At 36.6% G+C, this 25,116-nt stretch overlaps 4 protein-coding genes, 1 long non-coding RNA gene and 1 other non-coding gene across 9 annotated transcripts; 3 read left to right on the forward strand and 3 right to left on the reverse strand.

Moving 5' to 3' along the window:
• Positions 1-1,221: 1,221 nt before the first annotated feature.
• LOC104710631 (cinnamoyl-CoA reductase-like SNL6) lies at positions 1,222-3,249 on the reverse strand. The gene is made up of 5 exons (XM_010427264.3): positions 2,942-3,249; positions 2,690-2,865; positions 2,159-2,353; positions 1,900-2,053; positions 1,222-1,539 (listed from the first exon to the last, which is right to left on the reverse strand). Exons 1-5 carry the CDS (start codon positions 3,207-3,209, stop codon positions 1,346-1,348), a joined length of 987 nt encoding a protein of 328 aa, XP_010425566.1. The 5' UTR covers positions 3,210-3,249; the 3' UTR covers positions 1,222-1,345.
• Positions 3,250-5,210: 1,961 nt separating this feature from the next.
• On the reverse strand, positions 5,211-13,601 carry LOC147937824 (uncharacterized). The gene is made up of 3 exons (XM_087465282.1): positions 13,337-13,601; positions 5,857-6,178; positions 5,211-5,763 (listed from the first exon to the last, which is right to left on the reverse strand). The coding sequence occupies exons 1-3, from the start codon at positions 13,599-13,601 to the stop codon at positions 5,211-5,213; spliced, it is 1,140 nt and encodes a 379-aa protein (XP_087321408.1).
• On the forward strand, positions 10,902-11,006 carry LOC147937825 (small nucleolar RNA R71). The gene has a single exon (XR_015567671.1). It is a non-coding gene; the product is annotated as a small nucleolar RNA R71 (small nucleolar RNA).
• Positions 13,602-17,294: 3,693 nt separating the features above from the next.
• LOC104710632 (putative phospholipid-transporting ATPase 8) lies at positions 17,295-22,329 on the forward strand. Its single transcript, XM_010427265.3, has 11 exons — positions 17,295-18,162; positions 18,249-19,603; positions 19,685-19,795; positions 19,886-20,162; positions 20,256-20,344; positions 20,424-20,532; positions 20,615-20,839; positions 20,928-21,053; positions 21,126-21,224; positions 21,311-21,502; positions 21,572-22,329. Exons 1-11 carry the CDS (start codon positions 17,770-17,772, stop codon positions 22,181-22,183), a joined length of 3,588 nt encoding a protein of 1,195 aa, XP_010425567.2. The 5' UTR covers positions 17,295-17,769; the 3' UTR covers positions 22,184-22,329.
• Positions 22,330-22,343: 14 nt separating this feature from the next.
• Positions 22,344-23,627, reverse strand: LOC147937826 (uncharacterized). Its single transcript, XM_087465283.1, has 4 exons — positions 23,605-23,627; positions 23,323-23,521; positions 22,824-23,160; positions 22,344-22,762 (listed from the first exon to the last, which is right to left on the reverse strand). The coding sequence occupies exons 1-4, from the start codon at positions 23,625-23,627 to the stop codon at positions 22,344-22,346; spliced, it is 978 nt and encodes a 325-aa protein (XP_087321409.1).
• Positions 23,628-23,703: 76 nt separating this feature from the next.
• LOC104710633 (uncharacterized) lies at positions 23,704-24,906 on the forward strand. 4 transcript variants are annotated; one of them, XR_015566855.1, is made up of 3 exons: positions 23,704-23,889; positions 23,964-24,151; positions 24,296-24,906. It is a non-coding gene; the product is annotated as an uncharacterized LOC104710633 (long non-coding RNA). The 4 variants fall into 4 exon arrangements; XR_015566857.1 differs by having other exon boundaries at positions 23,704-23,851; XR_015566856.1 differs by having other exon boundaries at positions 23,726-23,851; positions 24,266-24,906.
• The last annotated feature ends 210 nt before the right edge of the window (positions 24,907-25,116 follow it).

Genomic DNA, 25,116 nt, shown 5'->3' on the forward strand with positions numbered 1-25,116 from the left:
CCTAGGACAGGGAATTGTGAGAGCTAAGGTGGAACAGACAAGGAAGCTCAGTTGCCCCAATAAACAGAAGAGAAATAAGCTCCTCAACAACTGTTTTTGAAGAAATTGACTAGCGCAGAAATGGCGGAGCGACGAGCAAACAATATCTGCTTTAACTGTGATGAGTTCTTCACACAGAGACATGTTTGCAAACCAGTCCTATTTCAAATCATAGTAGTCAATGATGGAGATGATCAGAAGGACAAACCAATTGAAGGGGAGGACATGGTGGAATAAGTGAGACGACATGGAGAAGCGGATTTAGTATTTAGAGCTTGAGGACAAGCTCTTAGTCGAGAAGGTGAGTAAAGATACAATTATTGGGTTTTTATATTCTATTAAAATTATATAATAAGATGGTTTTATTCCTTTTTAAATTAGATTGAAGGTTTTCTATAATTTTCTTTTAACATGAAAGATATGTCGGTTTGTAAGGTTCTACAGAAGAACCCACTTATGCTAATGATAATTTCAAGATTCCAACAATTAACCTAACTCTTAAAGAGAGACTTGAGTTAAAGAGAAGTTAGCTCTTAATCTCTTGTCCTTAAGTTTAAGCAACGAATGTGACGACCAGAGCTAAGGCGAAGGTTTGGCTCATCAAATACGTGATCCAGTACTTGATCCTTCACAAAAATGAAAACGTGTGATCTCTGATATTTGTTTACTCATTAATCCACTTGTTCCTTCACACGTGCTTATCAGCTTGCTTCGGACCTGTAAATACATTTAACCTTTAAAGGCATAACTTATATTCCCAGCGTTTCAAATTAGCCTCCAATTTCTTTTTGCAGACCAATATAGTCGGCCACCTACACCTACCATTATATGAACTATTTAGTTGTTGACGTAATTGTCTCATATGATGGTGTTTGCTTGATTTCCTTATGAGGACTATGAAGCCTAAGAAAAATTATTTTCCCCGTCGTCCACCATTAAGGAAGTGTTTTCTTTGCTTTATACTCATCAAAATGTCCTTGTTGAAACATAGATTAGTTTCATTTTTGTAATGAAGATTTTGATTCATCATAATACATTTGCTAGCTTTGATATTTGTTTAAGACATGAAACCTTTTAGTTTCTTCAATGACCAACTCTCTTTATACCCAAAATTAGTTGATAAAAACTCGTCCTTGAACCCAAAATTCAAATATTTTTGGCCATTGTCATTTTCTCTCACTCTTGTTAATTAATTATTTGCTTTTCATTGTCCTTAAGTTGAGAGCAAAAATAACAAAAATAAGGAATACTTCACAAAGCAAATATAATTAAGATCCAAGACAACTAATCGGATATATAGTAGACATTAGGGAAGAAAGTCTTCTGTTTGATAAGCAAAACGGGTTCGTACGGTCCATGTAGCAATAATAATACTTGTCCCCTCGAATCCTTTGTAGATTAATCGCTGTCTCATTTCCTCGTATACCCGCACATGTACTTTTGCTAGCGTGTTAACATCCACGGTGGCTAGTACACCATTTCGATACATCTCCTCGCCTCCTATATTATAAGATTAACTTATGAGAAAAAAGTGTATGCAAGTGCCCATTATATTTCAAATATTGTGAAGAAGCTCATGTTCTTTAACAGTAAACTCATAATTAGGACAGAGACTCCTATCTTTTTTTAACATTGTCCCCAAATGGCCAAATCAAGTAATAGTATACAAGACATTTCATTTGTCTGGCTTAAACTTCCCAAGTTCATACACCACGTACAACTTTAAATTTTCCATTAATTATTGAGTTTTTTTTAATAATGTTATTTAAAGTTTACCGTGGCAAAAATGAACGAGCATCATTTCTAAAATTTGTGTAGTTGAATTATATAAGATAAATGAAAATAACTAGTAATATATACCTTTAAGATAAGCTATTGTAGGGGTAGAATTATGTTGAAGTATGTTAGGGGACGTGACAAGAGCCGCACATATTGTTACGAGTTTGAATCCTTTATTTTCTGCAATCTTCCATGCAATTTTTTCTGCTTTGAGCTTCCCTAATGCATACCACAGCTACACAATATAGTCCATAAATATCAGCCAACAATTCATACGTAAAAATAAAATAAATAGTATAAATCAAGAATCAAAAACTACTAATGTGAGAGGGAAAACTACTTTTTTGTCCTTGCAAAGAGACTCGTCGCTCCAGCTAGAGTGATCAATCACAGAACGGCGATCCAACTGCGTGTTGTTTTGCCATAGGCAAGCTAGCAAAGAAGAAGTCATGAGGCATCTCCTCACCGATTGTGTCATCGAACATGCGTTCATCACGTTTTCACTAACTTTTGCTTCTATCTCAGCCATATATTTCTGAAAATATAAAACTAATTATTATCACATTTTGATATATCTGTACAACAGTTTGTATGCGTTCATCACATTCTCTTAATTGCAAAAAGTGATGAGTTTAAGTCTTGTCTAAGGAGATTTTAAACAGTTTTTCTATATTTGTTTGCAAATGCGCAACGCAATTAATTTGGGCTTTCACTTTAGACATCAAAATATTTTGGATCGGCCTGAATTTTTGTGAAATGTGGAACTGTGAAACGTATTCTAAAGATATCCTAAATTTTTTATTTCTGATAAATTCTAAAAATAATAAGACGTGGAACTGTGAAACGTAAAATATAAAAAGAGCTCACGTACGGAGTAGCCAGAGACCCCAGATGGGTCTATGAAACCGGAAGTGTGGAAAACGCCGTAACACCCATCAAATGCATCAACTAAGCTCTCTATTTCTGTTAACTTGGCCGACACTGCTTCGATCCTCCCATAAAACTTAGCCATCTCATCCTTCATTACCCTCACTCTCTCAAGCTCATCTACAAAACATAATGAGTCTAATTATATCAATCATATTACTCTTAGTAATGAACCCGCATATGGTTTATATATTACCTGGCGTATTGACGATGACTCGAACGGTGTAGCCATGGAGCAAGAGCCGTTCTACAATAGCCCGGCCGACAAATGTGACACCGTCCGTTATGCATACAACCTTAGGATTGTCTTCATCAAGATTGTAATCATAAATGCTTTTTTCGGACCGTTTGAACCATTTTTCATCTTCTTGTTTTCTTCTCTTAGTCGCGGTGGAGACGTTAACGGATAAAGTTAGCTCCGCAAGCTCAGTTTCGTAGTTATCTGTCTTAGGAACGATTCTCATAGTTGTTTTTTTTTCTTTTGGGTGAAGTTGAGTTGAAGTATAAGTTGGCAGAAGCCAGAATCCAAAATATAAAGGCGAGTACAAATGATGAGTTTAGGGGGTTTTACGTATGTCTATTACAAGTGGGCAAGTGGCTGTCCGGCTCGGCTTTCATCTTCGGGCTTTATGGTCAAAATAATAATGTTTTAAAAGAAAATATCTCTCTTTTGCATGTGTAGAGAGACTAGAGAATGTGCTTTTTTTTTCTTGGTTTACTGTGTAGTGCATGTTACAACTAGGGCAAAGTAAACAATTTTTAAATAATTTGACTTAGTATTTGATTACAGTTGATCTAAATGAGAGTTGTTGGTAGTTGTATTTTTTTCCCTTAAGATTCCTTTGCAATTAGTTTATGGAGTAGATGTTATTAGTATTTGTTTTATATATGTTACTAAATTATAATGACTTTCTCAGTCCAACTTCAAGATCATTAGTTATTGAAAAACAATTAAAGTTACAAATTATATTAAAATTGTCCTTTTGTGTTATATAGGGATAAAGACTTTTATCATTTTTATCCACAATAAATTGGTTTCCAAAACTCATTTAAGTTTGTTGAAAACAAAGCGGAACACATAATTAGATATCCAATTTAAGATGGATGAGGACATGAATGCAAAATTTTCGTAGTTAAGCTCGAATTCATCAATATCTAAATATATCGGAGGTGATTTTGCATCTGCTTATTGATACATTAGACTTAAGAAACCATGTTCCCAATCTGGTATACGAGTGACGCGCAAGTCCATATATGAGATATTTATTTTTGCAGAAGTCGCATACTTTTCTATTACAAATTAAATCCAAACACTGCTAATTTCCTTATGGTTCAAAATCGAATATTGAATTCTCTAACATTTCGTAGTTATACGTTAAATGTAAAGCATGATTTTAACATTATATTATTACGTCCAACTCCCATGCATGTAAACTTTTATCTGGCTATACGTAAAATCTAAATTAATATTTCATAACATTAGAATTATCACTTCCAACTCCCATGTAAACTTTTATCTTATCATCGCTTTCTAAAATAGTCAATTTAGTAATTCTGCCACTTATAAACGACATAAATTCGGTTTGTCAACCAGAAGATTTTATAAATTATCTGGTCAAAAACGACATAAATTTTAATTGGTCAAAACAATTGTACTATCCAAAATTTGATCACGGATATAATAGCACAGAAATAATTCAAAGTAATAGTCGGAGCCAAAAAAAAAAAAAACAATAAACAAAGAACTTTGGTCAAAAATTTCACAATACAATAATCAACGTCTTCTCTAAAACCAACAAACTTCAGTTGAGCTTAGCCGAACCAAGCTTGTGGAAGTAGGTGCCGATAAATACTTCAGATTAGATAGTTGAGTTGACAACTTGACATGCCTGTGGCTTGTGACGAAGTCACATAAGCCCACACGAAAAATATTATTGGATCGTTTGGGAAAATTGTCACGGACATTTGTTAGGTAGGATAAGATTACGAACTACGAGAAGCCAAATTTGAACTGTGATACGATTTTCTTGCTGTGGTGTTCCAAATTGGATTTATGGGCCAAATTTGGATTTATGGGCAACTTTGAATTAGAAATATGTAAAACCAATATATGCTTTTTAAAAAATATTTTTAATTTAATGGTAGTATTGTTGATTGTTTATTTTAAATTATATATTCATCTTTAAATTATCTAAAATTCATATATCTTCATATTTATAATTTTATATCTTTCCTTTAGTTTTTTTTTTCAACTAAACATTAATAAAATTAAAAAAAACTCTAAAATTGGTGGCCCAAACTGGAGGATAAAAGTTTATAAAAGTAGATTCAGAAAGCAAAGTTCTTGACGACCGAGCAAGGCAATAAGCCTTTGAGTTGAAGTCTCGTGGGATCCTAGCTAGGATGAAAGAAGGGTAAGAGGACCGAAGCAATGAAAAATCCTCTAAGAGATTCGTAAAGGCGGGCTAGTCCTCCGGCGTCTGCACCATCTCTACTAGTTCGGCACAATCCGTCTCAAAAGCTTGGCAGTCGACTCCAGCCTCCAGTAAGGACTCCATAGCCCAGATCAGTGCCTGAAATTCCGCATGTAAGGGAGTTACGCCTCTTCTATGACTCCGAGCTCCCAACAGAAGCGTTGAATCCTCGTCACCGCAACACCACCAACCTAGACCCTGGAAAGGATCTGAACCTTTCCATGAACCATCAACCTGACACCGGGGAAAAGAACCTCTGTTGTCCAACAAAGGCGGAGGGTCCAGATATCTCACCGAATAAGATTTGGCCTCCTCCCACAATAATTTTTCGGTATCCGCTTGATTCAAGATATCAATTGGCTCTAGCTCGATACCCTGAAAAACATTTTTATTCCTGTCTTTCCAAATTGACCATACAATCCAGGGGAGACAATGAATAATATCTGAAACCCCGGAATGTGAAGGCACTCGCCAGAAGATGAAATCTAAATTCGCAAATATCGATGCATATGGAAAACCTCCTGGATCTAACGATACCGGAGACCTGTCCCAAATACATCACGATCGAGGACACTCAAAGAGCGCATGGTTAATAGTTTCCACTCCAGAATCACATCGCTTACACAAGGCATCACACCGGACACCCCGATACGCAAGCCGTTCTAGCACGGGAAGAGTACCCGATGCAATCTGCCAGAAAAAGTGTTGAATCTTCGGAGGTACATCTATTTTCCACGACTGATCCCGCAAGGGCATACACGTCGGCCCATACTCAACTTCCGCTATCAACTCTCGAGCCAACCTATAGCCTAATTTGACCGAATACTTCCCTGACTTAGTATAATGCCATTGTAATCTGTCCGGTTGATTCGTTTTACTAACCGGCATACTCCGAATGAGTTGAATATCCACTGGATCAAAGAACTCCTCCATAGTAGGCAGATGCCAATCCTTAATAACTGGATTAATCAGATGATTAACCATCAATCTCGGGAGCCATAAACTCCCCCGGCCATGCGCTGGTCTCGGACGAATATCCGGTAACCATGGGTCCCGCCAAACCGAAATTGAGTAACCAGAACCTACCGCCCATCTCGCTCCCCGTTCCACCAGTCCCTTGGTTGAATAAATACTCCTCCAAGCGAAGGAAGGATTATTTGGTTTTTTTGCCATTAAAGGATGTTTACTTCTAAAATATCGTCCTTTCATCACCCGAGCCATTAAGGACGTCGGATGATGGATTAAACGCCAAAACTGCTTGGCCAACTGATAAGCTCAAATTAATCCCTAGAGCTACTCTCTCAAACAAGAGATCACTGCAGTACATAGGGGTCGAATCCACAGAGACTCAAGATCAAACACAATAGATTATAAAGTTTTGTAAATTACGCTAAACAAGTTAAATTGAATTAAAATAAAAGCAATGCAAATATTTAAATGAAAGTGTTGTGAATTCAGAAAATCAAAAGAGTTAAGCCTAGAGAATTTCTCAGGAAATTATGAAATATTAAATCGATAAAATAATTAAGGTTCAAACAATAAAGATCAGATCTAGAACTCTAAACATTTGGTAAAATAATAAGTTCTCACTGCAATTATATTCTTAATTTAAAACCAGAAAATCCAAATCTCTTTGTAAAATTCGAAGTTAAAAATCAGCTTTAAGAACAGGTTTAGATAAGTTCACGGAATTATTAATTCAAATCTCTTTGTAAGAAACAATTCTGCTCATCAATGGTTTAATCAGGAAAACAATTATATTCTCATATCAATTTATTTCCCTAAGATAACAATTCTAGGTGATCAATCAAGAATTATTGTGAAGAACAACCAAAGATGAAGATCATAAAAGATTAAGAACCCTAAAAATCTCAGATCTAATAAATCATAGAAACCCTATGAAAAACCCTAAACCTAACAAGCAAATTACTCAGACATGTTTAATGAATAACAAATCATATTTCTGAATAACATGCAATAGATATTAAAAAGTAAAAGAGGGAGTTCAAGAAATCTTCTCTCTACAAAGAATTCAGATCTATCTCTCCCAAAAGCTCTCAATATCCTTTCTCTCAAAAACTGCTAGAAGATAACTTAATGGTTTAGAAAACCTAAAAATACTATTTATATGTCCTAAAACACGTCAGGGACTTGTGTTGCAAATATGGAAGACTTTGAGCAACTTTTGTAAATTTTCCAAAACTTGGGTCTTGAGTCGGCAGAGAGGGGTGTCGATCGATGCTCTCTTGTGTGGTGTCGATCGATGCTCCTCATAGGATCAGACTCCAAATTGATTTCCTTCGGTTAAATGCTCCAGAATCATCCAAATTGCTCCATTTCGCTCCTTTCATGCTAAAAACCTGTAAAGACTCAAAAACAATCTAGAAACAAATGAAAAGACACTAAAAGACTCCTTATATCATGGTTAAAAACCATAAAAACCATGATATATCAACTCCTCCAGACTTAGCCTTTGCTTGCTCTCAAGCAAAACATAAGCTTAGACATGTGAAAGAGGTTTGAAAACTGGGAACTCACTTAATTGCAGATTATTCTTATTCACACTTTTCATTTACCTGACTCAAGAACTTACTTCTTATACTCAACCATGATAAGCATCAACATTCCTTACTCAAATCCCACAATCCTTTGGAATCTCTGAAATCTCCATTGTCATCTCATTATATAAAATTAAGCAAGTACATGTGAGTTCTTACCTTGGGTGTATTGATCAGTGGCATATGGACTCTTTTCAGGTCAAGACTTTCTTCTTACATCTCCTTTCCTCTCCCTTTTCTCACTTCCAATTTCTTTCTTTTCTTATTTTTTTCTAATCAAAGGTGTAAGCGAATACCGGGGTTACCTACCCCTCCCTTCCAAGCTTTGTGTGATCATTTGACTCAAGAGTAGAATAATGAGGTTACTGGTAATTTACCTACCTCTCTAAACTGATCAAAATTATCTCATCTTTTATTCTTTTTTTTTCTGATTTTTTTTTCTTTTCTGAGCACTGAAGGGAAGAGAGAGGGGAGACATACTTTGAAAAATTGCACTGTCTTGTATGGCCTGAAGAAGAAGTCTAGTCCACTGATTTCCAACCCCAAAGTAAGAGATTAAGTCCGGTTAAAATCCTGATAAAGGTTGAGACAACGTTAGATCAATCAGATATCCATTGAATAAGGGTTTTCAGGATTGTTGATAAGGCTCATAGTCTTTCTAAGCTTTAGTTCTGAGATCAAGCATAAACAAATAATCATTAGAGTGTTAGCCAAATAAGAGAAATCATTAATCAAGATCATAATTCCCAAAGACAAAAAGAAAATTTTTGAAAAATTTGACTCAAACTTTATGGTTTTGACTGACACAACTGAAACTCAAAAACAGAAAACATAGTTAGTAACTAACCTCCCCCAGACTTAACAACTCTGTCCCCAGTGTTATCAAGTAAGAGGAAAGCAAAAAGAAAAATAAAAATGTATAAATCAAAATCAAAAGAAAAAGAAAAACCTACCAGTGGGTTGCCTCCCACTAAACACTTGTTTTCAGTCATTAGCTTGACTGTGTTGCAGCTTAGGCATCCGTTGGATCAGAACATGGCATTGAATGCTTCTGAGAGAATGACCTCTTCATCCAAGGTGGTGTATAAGCTTTAGGTGCATGAGGCTTGCCAAGTATGCGAGGAACAGGACCAGGGTGGGATTTAGGGATGGGTTTGCTTCTCTTATGTCCTGCAAAATCATCAACAGAAGAAACAAGCGCTCTACGATAATCTCGTGGCTTGGTTAACTGCAAAACAGTTTTTATCTCTTTGAAATTCTTGTTGATGATAGGAGGAGGATTAGGTGTAGAAGAGGTGTATCTTTTCCTTACCTGAGGACTCTGGAGGGTGGAGTGGGAGACTTTCTGTTTGGGAACAGGTTTCTGACTTGAAACATCAGTCTTGGACAAGGTTGAACTCGGATGTGGAGGGGTGTCGATCGATGCCTCCTTGTTGGTGTCGATCGACACTGAGCCTGATGCCCGTGTTGCAGAAACTTTTTCAACAGAAAAAGTCTGTCCATCAATAGTAGGAGCCCTCCTCAGCTTATCCATCTCAAAATTCATACTCAATCCATCCACATTCAGTGTTATGTGTCCCTTCTGCACATCTATGATGGCACTAGCTGTAGCCAAGAAAGATCTTCCTAAGATGAGAGGATCTTTAGGCTCTTGATCATACTTCAGCACCACAAAGTCAGTGGGAATCATGAAGTTGCCAACCTTAACTGGAATATCCTCTAAAACACCTTCAGGAATTCTTCGGGAGCGATTAGCCAAGATAAGAGAAATCTGAGTTGGCTTGAATTCTGTCATCCCAAGTCTCACAGCAACAGAATGTGGCATCAAGTTGATGCTAGAGCCAAGGTCACAAAGTGAGTGAGAAAACCTTCCTGCTGAGATTGAGCAATCAAGTACAAAGCTTCCAGGATCTGGTAACTTCTTAGCAGTCCTACATTGAATGATTGCACTCACTTCCTTAGAGACAACCACCTCCTGCTTTCTCTCCTTCTTCCTCTGAACAGGCTGGTTCAACAGAATTGCACTAACATCCTTAGTTAGCAAGGCTCCTTCTTCATGGCTCAAACCATTGGATACCATTCTCTTGACATAGCGTTTTAGTGGTGGTGAAAGCTTTACTGCATCAATCAATGGCATCTCAATCATCACCTTGTCCATCATTGCCTTGCATCTAGCTTCCTCCATCTCCTGCTTAGACTTTCTTGGCTTGGGAAAAGGAACCTTAGGCTTGTAAACCCTTTCAACAGCTGGAACCTGAGATTTTGCAGTTTCTGGGTTCGTCTGAGAGGAGTGTCGACAGACACCCAGGTGGTGTCGATCGACACCATCATCTGAAACCAAAAATTTTGTTGATTTTTCACCCAGTTCGGCAGAAGCAATTTCAACAGCATCTTCATCCCTCACAGATATGGCATTGCAAGCATGTTTAGGGTTTGACTCAGTTCTTCCAGGAAGAAAACTCTCTTGTCGTTTAACAGACCCAACAGTCTGAACAACCTGATTTTCCAACTTCTTGACATGAATGTTCAATGCTTCTATCTTCCCATTCAGCTCAGTGTAGACATTGTCAATCTTTCCATTGAATGTCACTGTCAAATGCTCATGTCCTTGCAAAAGCTGCTCAAGCATGGCTTCCATTCTACTCTCTGAAGAATTCTTAGAAGGTGGAGACTGATAAGATGAGTTCCCATAGGTCCTTGTATAGCCATTGTTATGTTGCTGCTTCTGGTCACCATTGTAAGGCCTGTTGCCTTGCTGATTACCAAATCTCTGTCCCTGATACCCAGCTCCATACACATAGTTAACATTCTCCTCTATATTCTCTGACTCTTGCTCAAATGTCTCAACATCAGCAGCAAATTGGACTGACTTCTTTCCTACAAGAAGATTATGCACTAAATCCAGCTTAGCATTAACAGAATCTAGCTGGTTTGAATCAAACTCTTCATGCAGTCTCTTTTTTTCAGCATCAGCTCTTTTAGTGCTATTGCCAAATTCTCAATCAAAATTTCAGCATCTTCTGGAAATATTGTCTTGAAGTTCCCATGACTTGCAGCATCCAAAGCTAACTGATACTTCCAATCACACCCTCTAAAGAAGATACTCAACAGTTGTACCCTTGAAAAACCATGGTGTGGACAGCCTTTGATAAGCTTTGAACCTCACCCAAGCTGCCTTGAAAGCTTCATCATGTCCTTACTTGAATGAAGAGATCTTGACTCTCAGCTCATCTGACATTGCATCATCATAGAAATGGTTGAGGAAAGCCACCTTGATATCATGCCAGTTTGTCAGAGATCCAGCTGGCAACTGCTTCAACCACTGAGATGCCTCTCCTGCAAGTGAGTATGGGAAGAGCTTGCAGAATATGAAGTCCTCAGTCACTCCATTAGCCTTGATACTGGTCACAAGATCCTCAAAGTGCTCAATATGGTCCAGAGGCTTCTCATGGGGCAGGTTTGAGAAAGGTCTCTGCCCAACTAGCTGGAAGTAAGCAGGCTTCAGCTCAAATTCATTTCCCTGGAATGGAGGAGGAACAATAGCAGACCGGTTCTCATACACAAGATCAGCCTGGTTGTAGTCAGCAATGGTCCTGATCAAGTCCCGGTTTTGGTCCTGTCTTCGAACTGGGTTCTGGACGTGGTTGGCAGCTCCACGTCCGTCTGCAGGTGGGTGTCGATCGATGCCACCTGGTTGGTGTCGATCGACACCAAGATCTGGATCATCAAGGACACCAGCTTGCTGGTTCACGACAGCCTTCTCGTTGACAACAGGTTCAACAATCACGTTTCCTTCAGCATCAAGCTTTTGGCCCTGCTCATTGCGCAAGTGGCCCTCTTGATCCCTCAAAACACCATCCTTATCACGCATAAGAATGATCGGATTAACCATCTTCAGAGACTTGGCTGCTTTTCTGTTCTCACGCTCAATTTTTCCCAACTCTTGGTTTGACAAATTCACAGTAGGACTAGACTTGTTGCTCCTTGTGTGAGGTCTAGGAGGCATGCACCTGAAACACCAAAGAGAAGAAAAATAAAAACGTGCAAGTAGAAAATAAAAAGAAAAATTTAGACAAAATTAAAAACTTAAATCTAATGGTAGATCAGAGAGTCCCCGGCAACGGCGCCAAAATTTGATAAGCTCAAATTAATCCCTAGAGCTACTGTCTCAAACAAGAGATCACTGCAGTACTTAGGGGTCGAATCCACAGAGATTCAAGATCAAACACAATATATTATAAAGTTTTGTAAATTACGCTAAACAAGTTAAATTGAATTAAAATAAAAGCAATGCAAATATTTAAATGAAAGTGTTGTGAATTCAGAAAATCAAAAGAGTTAAACCTAGTGAATTTCTCAGGAAATTATGAAATATTAAATCAATAAAATAATTAAGGTTCAAACAATAAAGATCAGATATAGAATTCTAAACTTTTGGTAAAATAATCAGTTCTCACTACAATTATATTCTTAATTTAAAACCAGAAAATCCAAATCTCTTTGTAAAATTCTAAGTTAAAAATCAGCTTTAAGAACAGGTTTAGATAAGTTCACAGAATTATTAATTCAAATCTCTTTGTAAGAAAAAATTCTGCTCATCAATGGTTTAATCAGGAAAACAATTATATTCTCATATCAATTTATTTCCCTAAGATAACAATTCTAGGTGATCAATCAAGAATTATTGTGAAGAACAACCAAGGATGAAGATCATAAAAGATTAAGAACCCTAAAAATCTCAGATCTAATATATCATAAAAAACCCTATGAAAAACCCTAAACCTAACAAGCAAATTACTCAGACATGTTTAATGAAGAACAAATCATATTTCTGAATAACATGCAATAGATATTAAAAAGTAAAAGAGGGAGTTCAAGAAATATTCTCTCTACAAAGAATTCAGATCTATCTCTCCCAAAAGCTCTCAATATCCTTTCTCTCAAAAACTGCTAGAAGATAACTTAATGGTTTGGAAAACCTAAAAATACTATTTATATGTCATAAAACACGTCAGGGACTTGTGTTGCAAATATGGAAGACTTTGGGCAACTTTTGTAAATTTTCCAAAACTTGGGTCTTGAGTCGGCAGAGAGGGGTGTCGATCGATGCTCTCTTGTGTGGTGTCGATCGATGCTCCTCATAGGATCAGACTCCAAATTGATTTCCTTCGGTTAAATGCTCCAGAATCATCCAAATTGCTCCATTTCGCTCCTTTCATGCTAAAAACCTGTAAAGACTCAAAAACAATCTAGAAACAAATGAAAAGACACTAAAAGACTCCTTATATCATGGTTAAAAACCATAAAAACCATGATATATCACCAACATTGCTTCATTAAATTGTTCCAAAGCTCGGAATCTTAGACCCCCTTCACATTTATCTTTACATAATTTATCCCAAGCAACCCAGTGCATGCCTCGTGCCTTATCATTAGACTTCCACGAGAAGGTAGAGATAGCACTCGTTAGTTTAGACGTCAAATCATGTGGCAGCTTATAACATGACATCACATGGGTAGGGAGTGCCAAAGCCACCGATTTAATCATAATTTCCTTACCACCCTTCGATAAACACTTTGCATACCATCCATTTACTCGATCGTCCATCCGATCCTTAACGTAGCTAAAAATCTTAGCTTTCGACCCTTGCAGACTCTCAGGAATACCCAAATAAGAACCCATACCGCCCTCCTTAGAAATCCCAATAACTGATTTCAACTGGGATCGTATATCATCAGGAACCTTCTTACCGAACATGATAGAGGATTTAGCCAGATTAACCTCTTGTCCTGAGGCTTTACCATAGTTTCCGATTATATCCATTACCGTCCTACACTCATTCGCCTTTGCTTTACAAAAAAACAGGCTGTCATCTGGGAATAACAAATGCGAAACAGTAGGACTACTAGAGGCAATGGTAATACCCGTTAATTTCTTCTCCCTTTCAGAGTATAAACAAGTATGGTGACAAAGGATCCCCTTGGCGTAATCCCCGCTATGGTTTAATAAAACCTCAGGGCTGGCCATTCAGAAGAACTTGATACGTCACTGACGAAACACACCACATGATCCACGAAATCCATTTCCTATCAAACCCTAATCGAATCAGAACTGCCTCCAAAAAATCTCACTCAACCCGATCATGTGCCTTACTCATATCTGTTTTAAATGCAAAAAACTCTGAATTACACCGACGGTTAGTATTTAGCCCATGGAACATCTTCTGAGCCACAAGAATATTATCTGTAATTAATCGACCAGACACAAAGGCTGATTGTGTCTCTGAAACCTAAAGAGGCAACAAGCGCTTCAGTCGGAAACACAATACTTTCGAGATAATTTTGTAACTCACATTACATAAACTAATAGGGCTGAACTCCGCCATCCGTTGCGGAAGATCAACCTTAGGGATGAGGCAAATATTAGTCTCATTCAAAAGTGGAAGATTTTTAGTTATGTTATATTTATATTCTTTCAGTTTTTAACCTTTATAAACACTTTGTAATCAAGTATATTTGTATTATACTTTTTTTATAAATATATCAAAATTTATTTTGATATGATAAATTTTTTTTCATTGAAAATATTGTCTGAGTCAACAATTTAAATGTTAAAAAAAACTACGCAAAAAGACATATAATATGCTTAATGTGTTCGTAGAGACATTTTGTAGGTAGTAGTGGTAAAAAGCATACCTTAACGGTTAAAAATGTTATGGTTGTAAAAATATTTTTAAAGGTAAAATAGATATTTGATTTGTATGTATTTTAAATAGGAAAGCGGTTTGATTGGTGGTTGTATGTCAATTTTTTTTTGAAAAAGTTGTGCAATCATATTTTAGGTGAGATTATTTACATCATATAACTAAAAAACTAAAATATATTGTCTCCTAATCTTTGTAAAAACTTCATACATGGTCTAAATTATATTTCCCTTTAGATTATTATCATACATGGGCTAAAGATTAAATTATATTGTCTCCTAATCTTTATAAAACATTTTAATATTTTGATTTGGTATTTATCTCAATTATCAATTAATAATGAAAAATGTATTTTTTTAATATTTGTGTATATGGTGAGACTCTAGATGCTAAGGACATCTCCAACGATCGTTACTCAGATTGTTGCTTTACCAAAATTTTAGTGAATAAATAATAAAAATTATTAAAAAGACAAAAGAGAAGAGAAAGCGTTACTCAAGTTGCTGTCGGAAGAAACAATTCATACACTATTTATACACATGGCCACTTATTATTGGCATATACATGTTTCAATTAAAATATTTTTTTTTTTTGAGAAACGTTTATGATTTCAACCGGTAATGATGGTCTAATTATGTTCAGATTAAACATTTCTAATCAAATGAAACTGATGGAGTAAAAGTTACTGAACTATGTCAAATTACATGTTTATCTCCCTCCACCCAAATCAACTTCTGAAGTGTTGAATTTATTCAGATAATCTTCATATTCCATGGTTGTCTGAATTTCGATGTATATTTGCAAGATTTCAACACCTCCATTTATTTTTCGTCATTACACAACAAAAACAGTTTTTGAGGTCAGTCAAATCTCCCCAAATCTCTTAGCAAAAAAAAAAATATCCCCAAATCTGTTTTCTTAATTTAATGGATCAAGGAATCTACTAGGAAACTTCTTCGTATTATGTTCCCATCTAAAGGACGAATATTCCTAATCGATCAAAGGCACATATACATGGTCAAGATGAAACGATCGATTATTAAGCTTCGGTTTACGACGGATATACATTTTTTTTATGACTTTATTGCTTGAATTGCAACTTTGCGTGAGCTATTGCATTTTATCTACGTATATTGAGCCGTGCCAACGATAATGAAGGCCGGAGGCGAACTTATAGATAATGTATTAGATCATTTTATTTTAATTCATATAAAATAAATTTATAATACAACAGATGAATTGTAAAAATTAACTTAAAATCTAATTACGCTATATGCATGTTTTCTCATAAGTGGTTTAAAAATAGAATTGAGGATGACCGTGAATATCATTTTAGCAAGTATACAGCATCTAAAACAATTCAATGAAGAATAAAATGAGAAGTCCATATTACTTAACCTCATTTTTAGTTTCAAATCTTAAGTTTAGTTTGTGTGAGTAGTTTTATTTAAAAGTAAATTAGAATTGTACTTGATTATATATGTAAAATCACGTTTACATACATAGTATGGACTAAACTTACGATAGTATTATTTTTGAATTGACACTTTAATGTTTCTAGGAAAAAAGAGGCCGTAGGAAAAAAAATAATATATACTATTTTCTTTAGCTTTTTTTTTGTTGTTTCTTTGCTTTAAAACTTACTATAACATCGTAAATGCTAGACCCAACCAAATTTGTGATAACTACTAGTCTCATTGTATAAATGAATCAGCAAACTTCCTTAACGTGAGATAGCTAGAAAATGGTACGATTATAGTCTATATCCAAAACCAACGTTGCATTTCCAAATAAATTTCACACTAATGCTAGAAAATGTAGCGTAATTAGTTGGTAAGTATCCTTTAATTCTTTCATTATAATTTGTTTCATCTAGTATTTTTTTTTTCTTTCAGAATAAACAAAGCATGTGTTAAAATTTTACAAACGATGCACAGTTTGTAACTATAGATTAGGATAGGTTTGGAATTCTAGATTTTTTTTGTTAACACTGTCTTTAATTATTATTCTATTACAAATTATGAGGAAATTCTAGATTTGTTATTTCAAAGTTAACACTATATTATCAAATAATATTTTCTTGTTACTTATTATTTGGAAGATGCATATATGTCTATTAGTTTTTGACTTTTTCACATGAATTAAAGACATTTCTAAAGACACTAGTCTTCAGTCTCCATAACTCTAAGCACATGCATACTTTTTGCTAGTAAGAGATCATATTACATAACCTTAAACCACCAATATTATAATATCTTAATATTTTTTTTTTGGTAGTTCAAACTATATTTTGGTTTTACTTTCAATAATGTAAAAGTTACAATTAAAGTTGTAAATTAAATATATTTGTGGTGTTGTCCTCAAAGAAACTAATTAGCGAATAAGTTTATTATGTAAAGATGAGTAGACTGTATGTTAGATTGTTAGGTGAGAATCCGTGTTACATAAACACATTCCATGAATACAAACATTTTTACTTTTATTTATTTGAGAATTACACTTTTATTACTCTAATAGTAACTTACGTGAGGTATATTACATTTCATCTATATTATTTGTATTTTTGTGTTTTTCTCGTAAAAGATGGACCAAACCGAATTTGTGACAAGGACATGTTTTACAAATTAAATAAATTAATCAGCAAAAAAGTTCCTTTAAATAGCTGGGAAACGGTGAGACTCTAATCAACATCCAATAACAGTTACATTTTCTTCACAATAATTTATCACTACTGCTGCACGTGTCGCAATGTTCACGTTGGACTCGTGCAAGACCGACAACTGTCATAAGCTCTTCAGTAACTCCGTACGGTTAAGACAAAACACAACAGAGGAAAAAAAATTACACAAGAAAAAGAAGAAAAAAGGATAAATACAGATGAAAAAATGTTGAAAACTTTAAAAAGTGAAATTAAAAAAAGAAGATAAATAAAGAATATTTTGGCAATGCTTCTCGTCGTTTACTTACAAAAGAGGCAAAGTTGAGTAGTGCTCTGCTCACAGCAAGAACACACATACATTCTTTTCTTTATTTAAGTTTTTTTTTCCCCTCTCTCTGCAAGTAAGGGATCTTTTTAATATAATAAATTGTTTTTTTTTTTTTTTTTGGTTTTCTGGAATTGATTGTTACTGTTTAGTGTAGCTTCTAGATTACCTTATCCACACTAATTTAATTCAAGCTAGTTCTCTTCAGCTACTACATTTATGGCTTTGTGATCTTGTTGAGTGATTGTTCTTGAAGTTTTGGGGATTGAGAAAAAAATGTCCTGATTGCTAAAGTTCTTAATCTATGGCTGGAGAGAGGAGAAAAGGGATGAAACTGAGTAAATTATATTCTTTCAAGTGTTTTAAACCTTCCTCTGGAGAAGATCATTCTCAGATTGGTTCAAGAGGCTACTCAAGAGTTGTGTTCTGTAATGATCCTTATAACCCTGAGGCTCTTCATCTTAATTACAAAGGGAATTATGTATCAACCACTAAGTATACTGCTGCTAATTTCATCCCAAAGTCTCTCTTTGAGCAGTTTAGAAGAGTTGCAAATATATATTTCCTCGTTGTTGCTTTCGTTTCTTTTAGCCCTTTGGCTCCTTTTACCGCTCCTAGCGTTCTTGCACCGCTCTTGTTTGTGATCGGTGCCACGATGGTTAAAGAAGGTGTTGAAGATTTGAGGAGAAAGAAACAAGTATGTCTTTTTTTTTTTTTTTTCTTTGATGTTTTTGAGATTATGATGTGTTTTGATGATTTTTAATGTGTTTTTGTTTTTTTTAGGATGTTGAAGCTAACAATAGAAAAGTTGAAGTTTATGGTAAAAACAGAACATTTGGAGAAACGAAGTGGAAAAATCTCCGAGTTGGTGATCTTGTGAAAGTTCATAAAGATGAATACTTTCCAGCTGATCTTCTTCTTCTTTCATCTAGCTATGAAGATGGGATATGTTATGTTGAAACCATGAATCTTGATGGAGAGACTAATCTGAAGCTAAAGCACGCGTTGGAGATCACATCGGACGAAGACTCAATCAAGAACTTCAGAGCAGTGATCAAATGTGAGGATCCTAATGAGCATCTTTATTCCTTTGTGGGAACACTTCACTATGAAGGAAAGCAATATCCTTTATCTCCTCAACAGATACTATTGAGAGATTCAAAGCTGAAGAATACAGATTACGTCCACGGCGTGGTTGTTTTCACGGGTCATGATACTAAAGTGATGCAGAATGCTACTGATCCTCCTTCCAAGAGGAGTAAGATTGAGAAAAAAATGGACAAGATCATTTACATTCTCTTCAGTATCTTGATTGTGATAGCGTTTACTGGATCTGTGTTCTTTGGGATTGCAACGAGAAGAGGTGTGAGTGATAACGGGAAGCTAAGAAGATGGTATCTAAGACCTGATCAGACTACTGTTTTCTATGATCCCAATAGAGCGGTTGCTGCTTCTTTCTTTCATTTCTTGACTGCTTTGATGCTGTATGGTTACTTAATACCGATATCATTGTATGTGTCGATCGAGGTTGTGAAGGTGTTACAGAGTATTTTTATAAACCAAGATCAAGAAATGTACCATGAGGAAACAGACAGGCCTGCTCGTGCAAGAACGTCTAATCTCAATGAAGAACTTGGTCAAGTCGATACAATTCTCTCGGATAAAACAGGTACTCTGACTTGTAATTCAATGGAGTTTGTGAAATGTTCGATTGCTGGAACAGCTTATGGACGTGGTATGACGGAAGTAGAAATGGCCTTGAGAAAACAAAAAGGTCTTATACCTCAAGAAGAAGTTGGTGATGATGATTCTTTATCCATTAAGGAGAAGAAGAAAACGAGTTCGACAAAGTCTGTTAAAGGTTTTAACTTCTGGGATGAGAGAATAGTTGATGGGGAATGGATTACTCAACCGCATGCAGAACTCATCCAGAAGTTTTTTAGGGTTTTGGCGATTTGCCACACTGCTATTCCTGATGTGAACAGTGATACTGGAGAGATTACATATGAAGCTGAGTCTCCTGATGAAGCGGCTTTTGTCATTGCTTCTCGAGAGCTTGGATTTGAATTCTTTTCAAGGTCTCAAACTAGTATCTCCTTGCATGAAATAGACCATATGACTGGTGAAAAAGTTGACAGGTATATCACAGTTCTTGATCTCTCTAACATGAGAATACAACATTTCTGTGGTCAATGAATTTATTTTTGTTGAATGTTCAGAGTATATGAGCTTCTTCATGTTCTAGAGTTCAGCAGTTCAAGGAAAAGAATGTCAGTAATCGTTCGGAATCCAGAAGACCGGTTGTTGTTGCTTTCAAAAGGCGCAGACAGGTTTCTTGATTTGGATAAAGTTATATAGTCTTGAAAATATTATATGAGTTACTAGATGTATATTGTTATCTTGATTTGTCATGTGTTCAGTGTAATGTTTGAAAGACTTGCAAAACACGGACGGAAAAATGAGAGAGAGACAAAAGAACACATCAAGAAGTATGCAGAGGCAGGTCTAAGAACATTGGTGATTACATACAGAGAAATCGATGAAGAAGAGTACAGAGTATGGGAAGAGGAGTTTGTGAATGCCAAAACTTTGGTTACTGAAGATAGAGATACTTTGATTGATGCAGCTGCTGATAAGATTGAGAAGGATTTGATTCTTCTTGGCTCTACTGCAGTGGAAGACAAACTGCAGAAAGGTGTAAGTATAACAAAATGACATTGGTTAATTGTTTTAGTTTCTGCTACTTTAGCATATCATTTGTTTTTTTTTTGGCATTTTTCTTGTTAACAGGTTCCAGATTGTATTGCAAAGTTATCTCAGGCTGGAGTCAAGATATGGGTTTTAACCGGTGATAAGACAGAAACCGCAATAAATATTGGGTATTTACAGACTTCTAAGTTCTAATATAGTATTCTCTTGTGAAAATTAAAATGTACTAAGTTGTGTTGTTATTGACAGATATGCTTGTAGTCTTTTAAGAGAAGGTATGAAAAAGATTTTGATAACTCTAGATTCATCTGACATTGAAGCCTTGGAAAAACAAGGAGACAAAGAGGCTGTTGCAAAGGTAATTTGTTTTTCTTGTTTCTGCCCGTTTAGTTATATTTTAATTGTATGTGATGTGATTTGTTACTTTTGTTTGTTACTAGGCTTCATTTCAGAGTATTAAGAAACAGTTAAGAGAAGGAATGTTACAAACTGCTGCAGCGACCGATGATTCAGCTAAAGAAAACTCGGAAATGTTTGGTTTAGTGATTGATGGAAAGTCATTAACTTTTGCATTAGACACAAAGCTGGAGAAAGAGTTCTTGGAACTTGCGATTCGATGTAACTCTGTTATATGTTGCCGGTCTTCACCAAAACAAAAGGCTCTCGTAAGATTCGCTTTTCCACTTCTCGTTCTGTGTTTTACACATATTGAAATAATCTGATTGAGAGGCATTGAAAATACATTTATGTTAGGTTACAAGATTGGTAAAGAACGGGACAGGTAGAACAACATTAGCCATTGGAGATGGTGCAAATGATGTTGGAATGCTTCAAGAAGCTGATATTGGAGTTGGTATCAGTGGTGCTGAAGGAATGCAGGTACTACTAATTTACTTAGCTTCTTTTTTTACTATGTGATGGTTATTAAAGCCATGAAGTTTTATGTTACAGGCAGTGATGGCTAGTGATTTTGCGATTGCTCAGTTTCGGTTTCTTGAACGTTTGTTGCTTGTTCACGGCCATTGGTGTTATAGACGAATCGCATTAATGGTAACAAGCTTTAAAAACTCTAACTCATTTCAAGAATTATAAAGAGTCTTTATTCTTATTTCTGATTGTTTTCTTGTGATATTTAGATATGTTACTTCTTCTACAAGAATCTCACATTCGGGTTCACGCTGTTTTGGTACGAAGCTTATGCTTCTTTCTCTGGAAAACCAGCTTATAACGATTGGTACATGTCGTGCTTCAACGTCTTCTTCACTTCACTTCCCGTCATCGCTCTTGGAGTCTTCGATCAAGATGTCTCTGCTCGTCTTTGTCTCAAGGTAAAGGTTCTCTTTCTCCCTCGATCGAGATTGTAGAAATAGTCACATTACTTTCTTTTTTTGCCGCAGTATCCGTTGTTGTATCAAGAAGGAGTTCAAAACATATTATTCAACTGGGAACGGATCCTTGTTTGGATGTTGAATGGGATCATAAGCTCAATGATCATTTTCTTCCTCACAATCAACACAATGGCGGCTCAAGCTTTTCGAAAGGACGGCCAAGTTGTTGATTACTCGGTTCTTGGAGTCACAATGTACTCTTCCGTGGTATGGACTGTGAATTGCCAAATGGCGGTTTCGATAAACTACTTCACTTGGATCCAACATTGCTTCATATGGGGTAGCATCGGGGTTTGGTATCTGTTTCTTGTCATCTACGGTTCTCTTCCTCCAACGTTTTCCACAACCGCGTATAAGGTCTTCGTCGAGACTTCAGCACCGAGTCCGATCTGTTGGCTCACTCTTTTCCTTGTGACGTTCTCTGCTCTCTTGCCGTATTTCACTTACAGGGCGTTTCAGATTAAGTTCAGACCAATGTACCACGATATTATAGTTGAACAGAGGAGAACAGAACGGACAGAGACTGCGCCAAGTGCGGTTCCCGACGAGCTTCCGGTGCAAGTTGAGTTTACCTTGCATCATCTTAGGGCAAATTTGTCGAGAAGAGATTCTTGGAATTGATTCATTACGCTACTTAGGTTCGTTGTTATTCCTGATTTTGTAAATATAGATTGTAGTGTGACTACTTATATTTGAGAGTGTTTAATTTGTTAGCTATGTTTAGGATGTTCAATGCCATTTTTTTGTTTTTGTCAACAAGAGAAAAAGATTAGCTGAAACCTCAAACAAGCCAATGCGAAGGAACATTGTTTACAAAGGTAACTAGGTGCGGAACTGTACGAACTCGTCGTGAAAGGTTATCTGCTTTACCATTCTGTGAACGGGGGACGTAGACCAGAGAAAAGAAAGTGAACTCCTCTTTATCCGCCTGTATGTCCTCCAAATAAGGCTGAAAAGCTGGCCACTCGGAAGGCGAAGACACCATCTTCACTAAGTCGGAGTAGTCGGTGAGAAAGACGATAGATTGGTTATCCGCCCCAATCATGCATCGCATAGCCCAGACCAGAGCTTCAACCTCAGCATGGAGAGGGGAGAGACTACGGCGACGATTGGCAGCACCCATAGTAGGGACATCACTCCAAGGCGACGTGCAAAACCATCCTCTACCCGCATAAAGATCTGTAGCTTTCCAAGAACCATCTACAAAACAAGTATAACTCGAGAGAGAACGAGAAAAACCCAAGCCCCCCCCCCCTCCTACCAATTGGAGCCACCGAGGGCATATCCGAAGCGGAAACCATATCCTCTGTCTGAGCCAGAGCCCAAGCCTTTGCCTCATCCTCTGCTAGACGCAAAATTGCAATGGGATTTGAATCCAGATTAATGAAAATTTTATCATTACGCGCTTTCCAAATATACCAGAGAATCCAGGGAAAGACCTCCTGCATTGGTATATTTGGGAATCGCCAAAAGAGAGAATCCATATTTGTGAAAATAGATTTTGCAGGAAAAACCCCCGGGATTGTCGGGAATTGCGACAGAGCCCAAACCCGCCTAGATGGTGGGCATTCAAAAAGGGTATGATTAATCGTCTCCTCCTGAACACCACACACGGCATCACAACCCAGTCCGCGTTTCCGAAGATTAGCTGTAACCGCAATACAACCCGAAAGGACTTGCCACGAAAAGTGGCGAAGTTTCAGAGGACATCAAACTTGCCACACAAAAGCCTGAAGGGGGACAATGTCCGGCCCAAATACTTTCGACCCAGCAGGATTCGTCCTACTTGAGCGAAGAACATGGTACCCTGATTTAACCGAATATTTACCAGACTTGGTAAAGTGCCATCCCAACAAATCCGGTTTATCCGGTTGGCGCAACGGTAAGGCAGAAATCATAGCCACATCTTCCGGTACGAACGTAGCCGTAAGCTGAGCAAAATTCCAGAAATTTGAATTCCTGTCAATGCGATTTATCTAGAGAATATAACTGTTTTATATAAGTTCTAGTTATTTAACAAGAAAAAAGAGTTATAGTTATACTTTTTTGGATAAAGTTGGACCATAATATTAAATTATTAATAGTTCCCTATTTTATGTATTTTTATTTATTATAAATTAATAGTACATGTTTATTCAGATATAATTTATTTTAACAATCTAATATTATGGTTGTTACGAAAATAAACAACCAACAATAACAATAGAACGACTTGTTTTCCTTTTCTCTCTCGACGAGTCGCCCTAGCCGCCACAGACCAAACTTTCAGATCTAAGTTTGCCCTCTCCGGTGAGCGGCGCTCTTCACCGGAGCCGTGAGAGGACCATGTAGCTTCTCTTTAATTGTGTTCTTGTCCTAGTTTCGGCCTTAGCTAACTCTGGTGTTTCGATTGTGAATTCAGTTTGCTGCGGTTCTCGACGGTTCTTCATGTCAAGGGTTAATAGTCCCGCTTTCTTCTCAGAGAGTGTGGATCTCCCTTTCCCAGCGGTGGCAGAGGATGGAAGATTTGTTTTCGTCAGATCCAGCATGAGCTAGGATCTCATTGTTTGACCTTCTCCAACTTGTTGCTTGGTTTTTGTCCTCAGTCTGGTAAGCTTTTGTTCTGATCGATTTTCTTCTCCGAGTTGCTAGAGATATAGTAGTTTAGTATGGTGTGCAGAGTTTTCTGACCTTCGATTGGGGAATCTGTCCCTTGCTAAGCAGAGGTTTCGTTTTGTTTGATTATGATGGTAGTCTCCAAAGTTTGTCGAGTTATCTCCTTCTTGCTGTTGTTCGGTGTTGTGATAGCTATCTTGAGTATTGCGTCGTTCTCGTTGAGATTGGTGTTGTTTGAGAAGTTAGGCCTCACTCCTTGTACTTGCTTTCGAGATCTGTTGAGATCTGTTTGCGTTTGAAAGGCTTTAGTTTGACGTTCATTGGCGTACCAACGTCGTCATCACGTCCGGAAGTGAGTTGCTTGCCGATTATGAAGTCTTGAGAGATTGGCTCTCACCATGATAGGAGGTGGTAGATGTTACTTCTGTTTGGCCATGGGCATCCTTGGTAAATCTCTTTCGCTGGTTCTTCAGAAGAAGGGTGCTTTGTTTTCTTTGTTCTCTTGTCTCTCTTTAGGTTTTATTGCCGGTTACCTCTGTTTTTAGTTTAAGGTATCGTTTCCTTTTGTTTTTGGTTGTAAAATTTTTGTTTCGTAGTTCTATCTTTAGACTCTGGGGACATATATGTTGTCCGCCGGCTTACTGACTCTGGGGACATCGATGTCGTCCGCCGGCTTTAGCTTTGTATTTCACCTTTGGTTCCACAACAAGTAGATGAATAAAAATTCCAGTTGACAAAAAAAAAAAAAACAACCAACAAAACAATCTCTTATGATTGGATACTTGCACAATATAATATGGTTGGTCCGATGCTATCAATTTAATTACTGTAGCTTAGAGTAAGCTGCTTAGTATATAAAAAAAGTTTGACATTTTAAAATTTGTTCATGTATATTATCAAGACGATATGAAGACAAGAACCTTGAAGGGTATTGTAGAATTAGATATCAAACTGACTTG

Source organism: Camelina sativa, chromosome 9 (assembly GCF_030686135.1).
Source record: "Camelina sativa cultivar CO46 ecotype springtype chromosome 9, ASM3068613v1".
Taxonomy (NCBI): domain Eukaryota; kingdom Viridiplantae; phylum Streptophyta; class Magnoliopsida; order Brassicales; family Brassicaceae; genus Camelina; species Camelina sativa.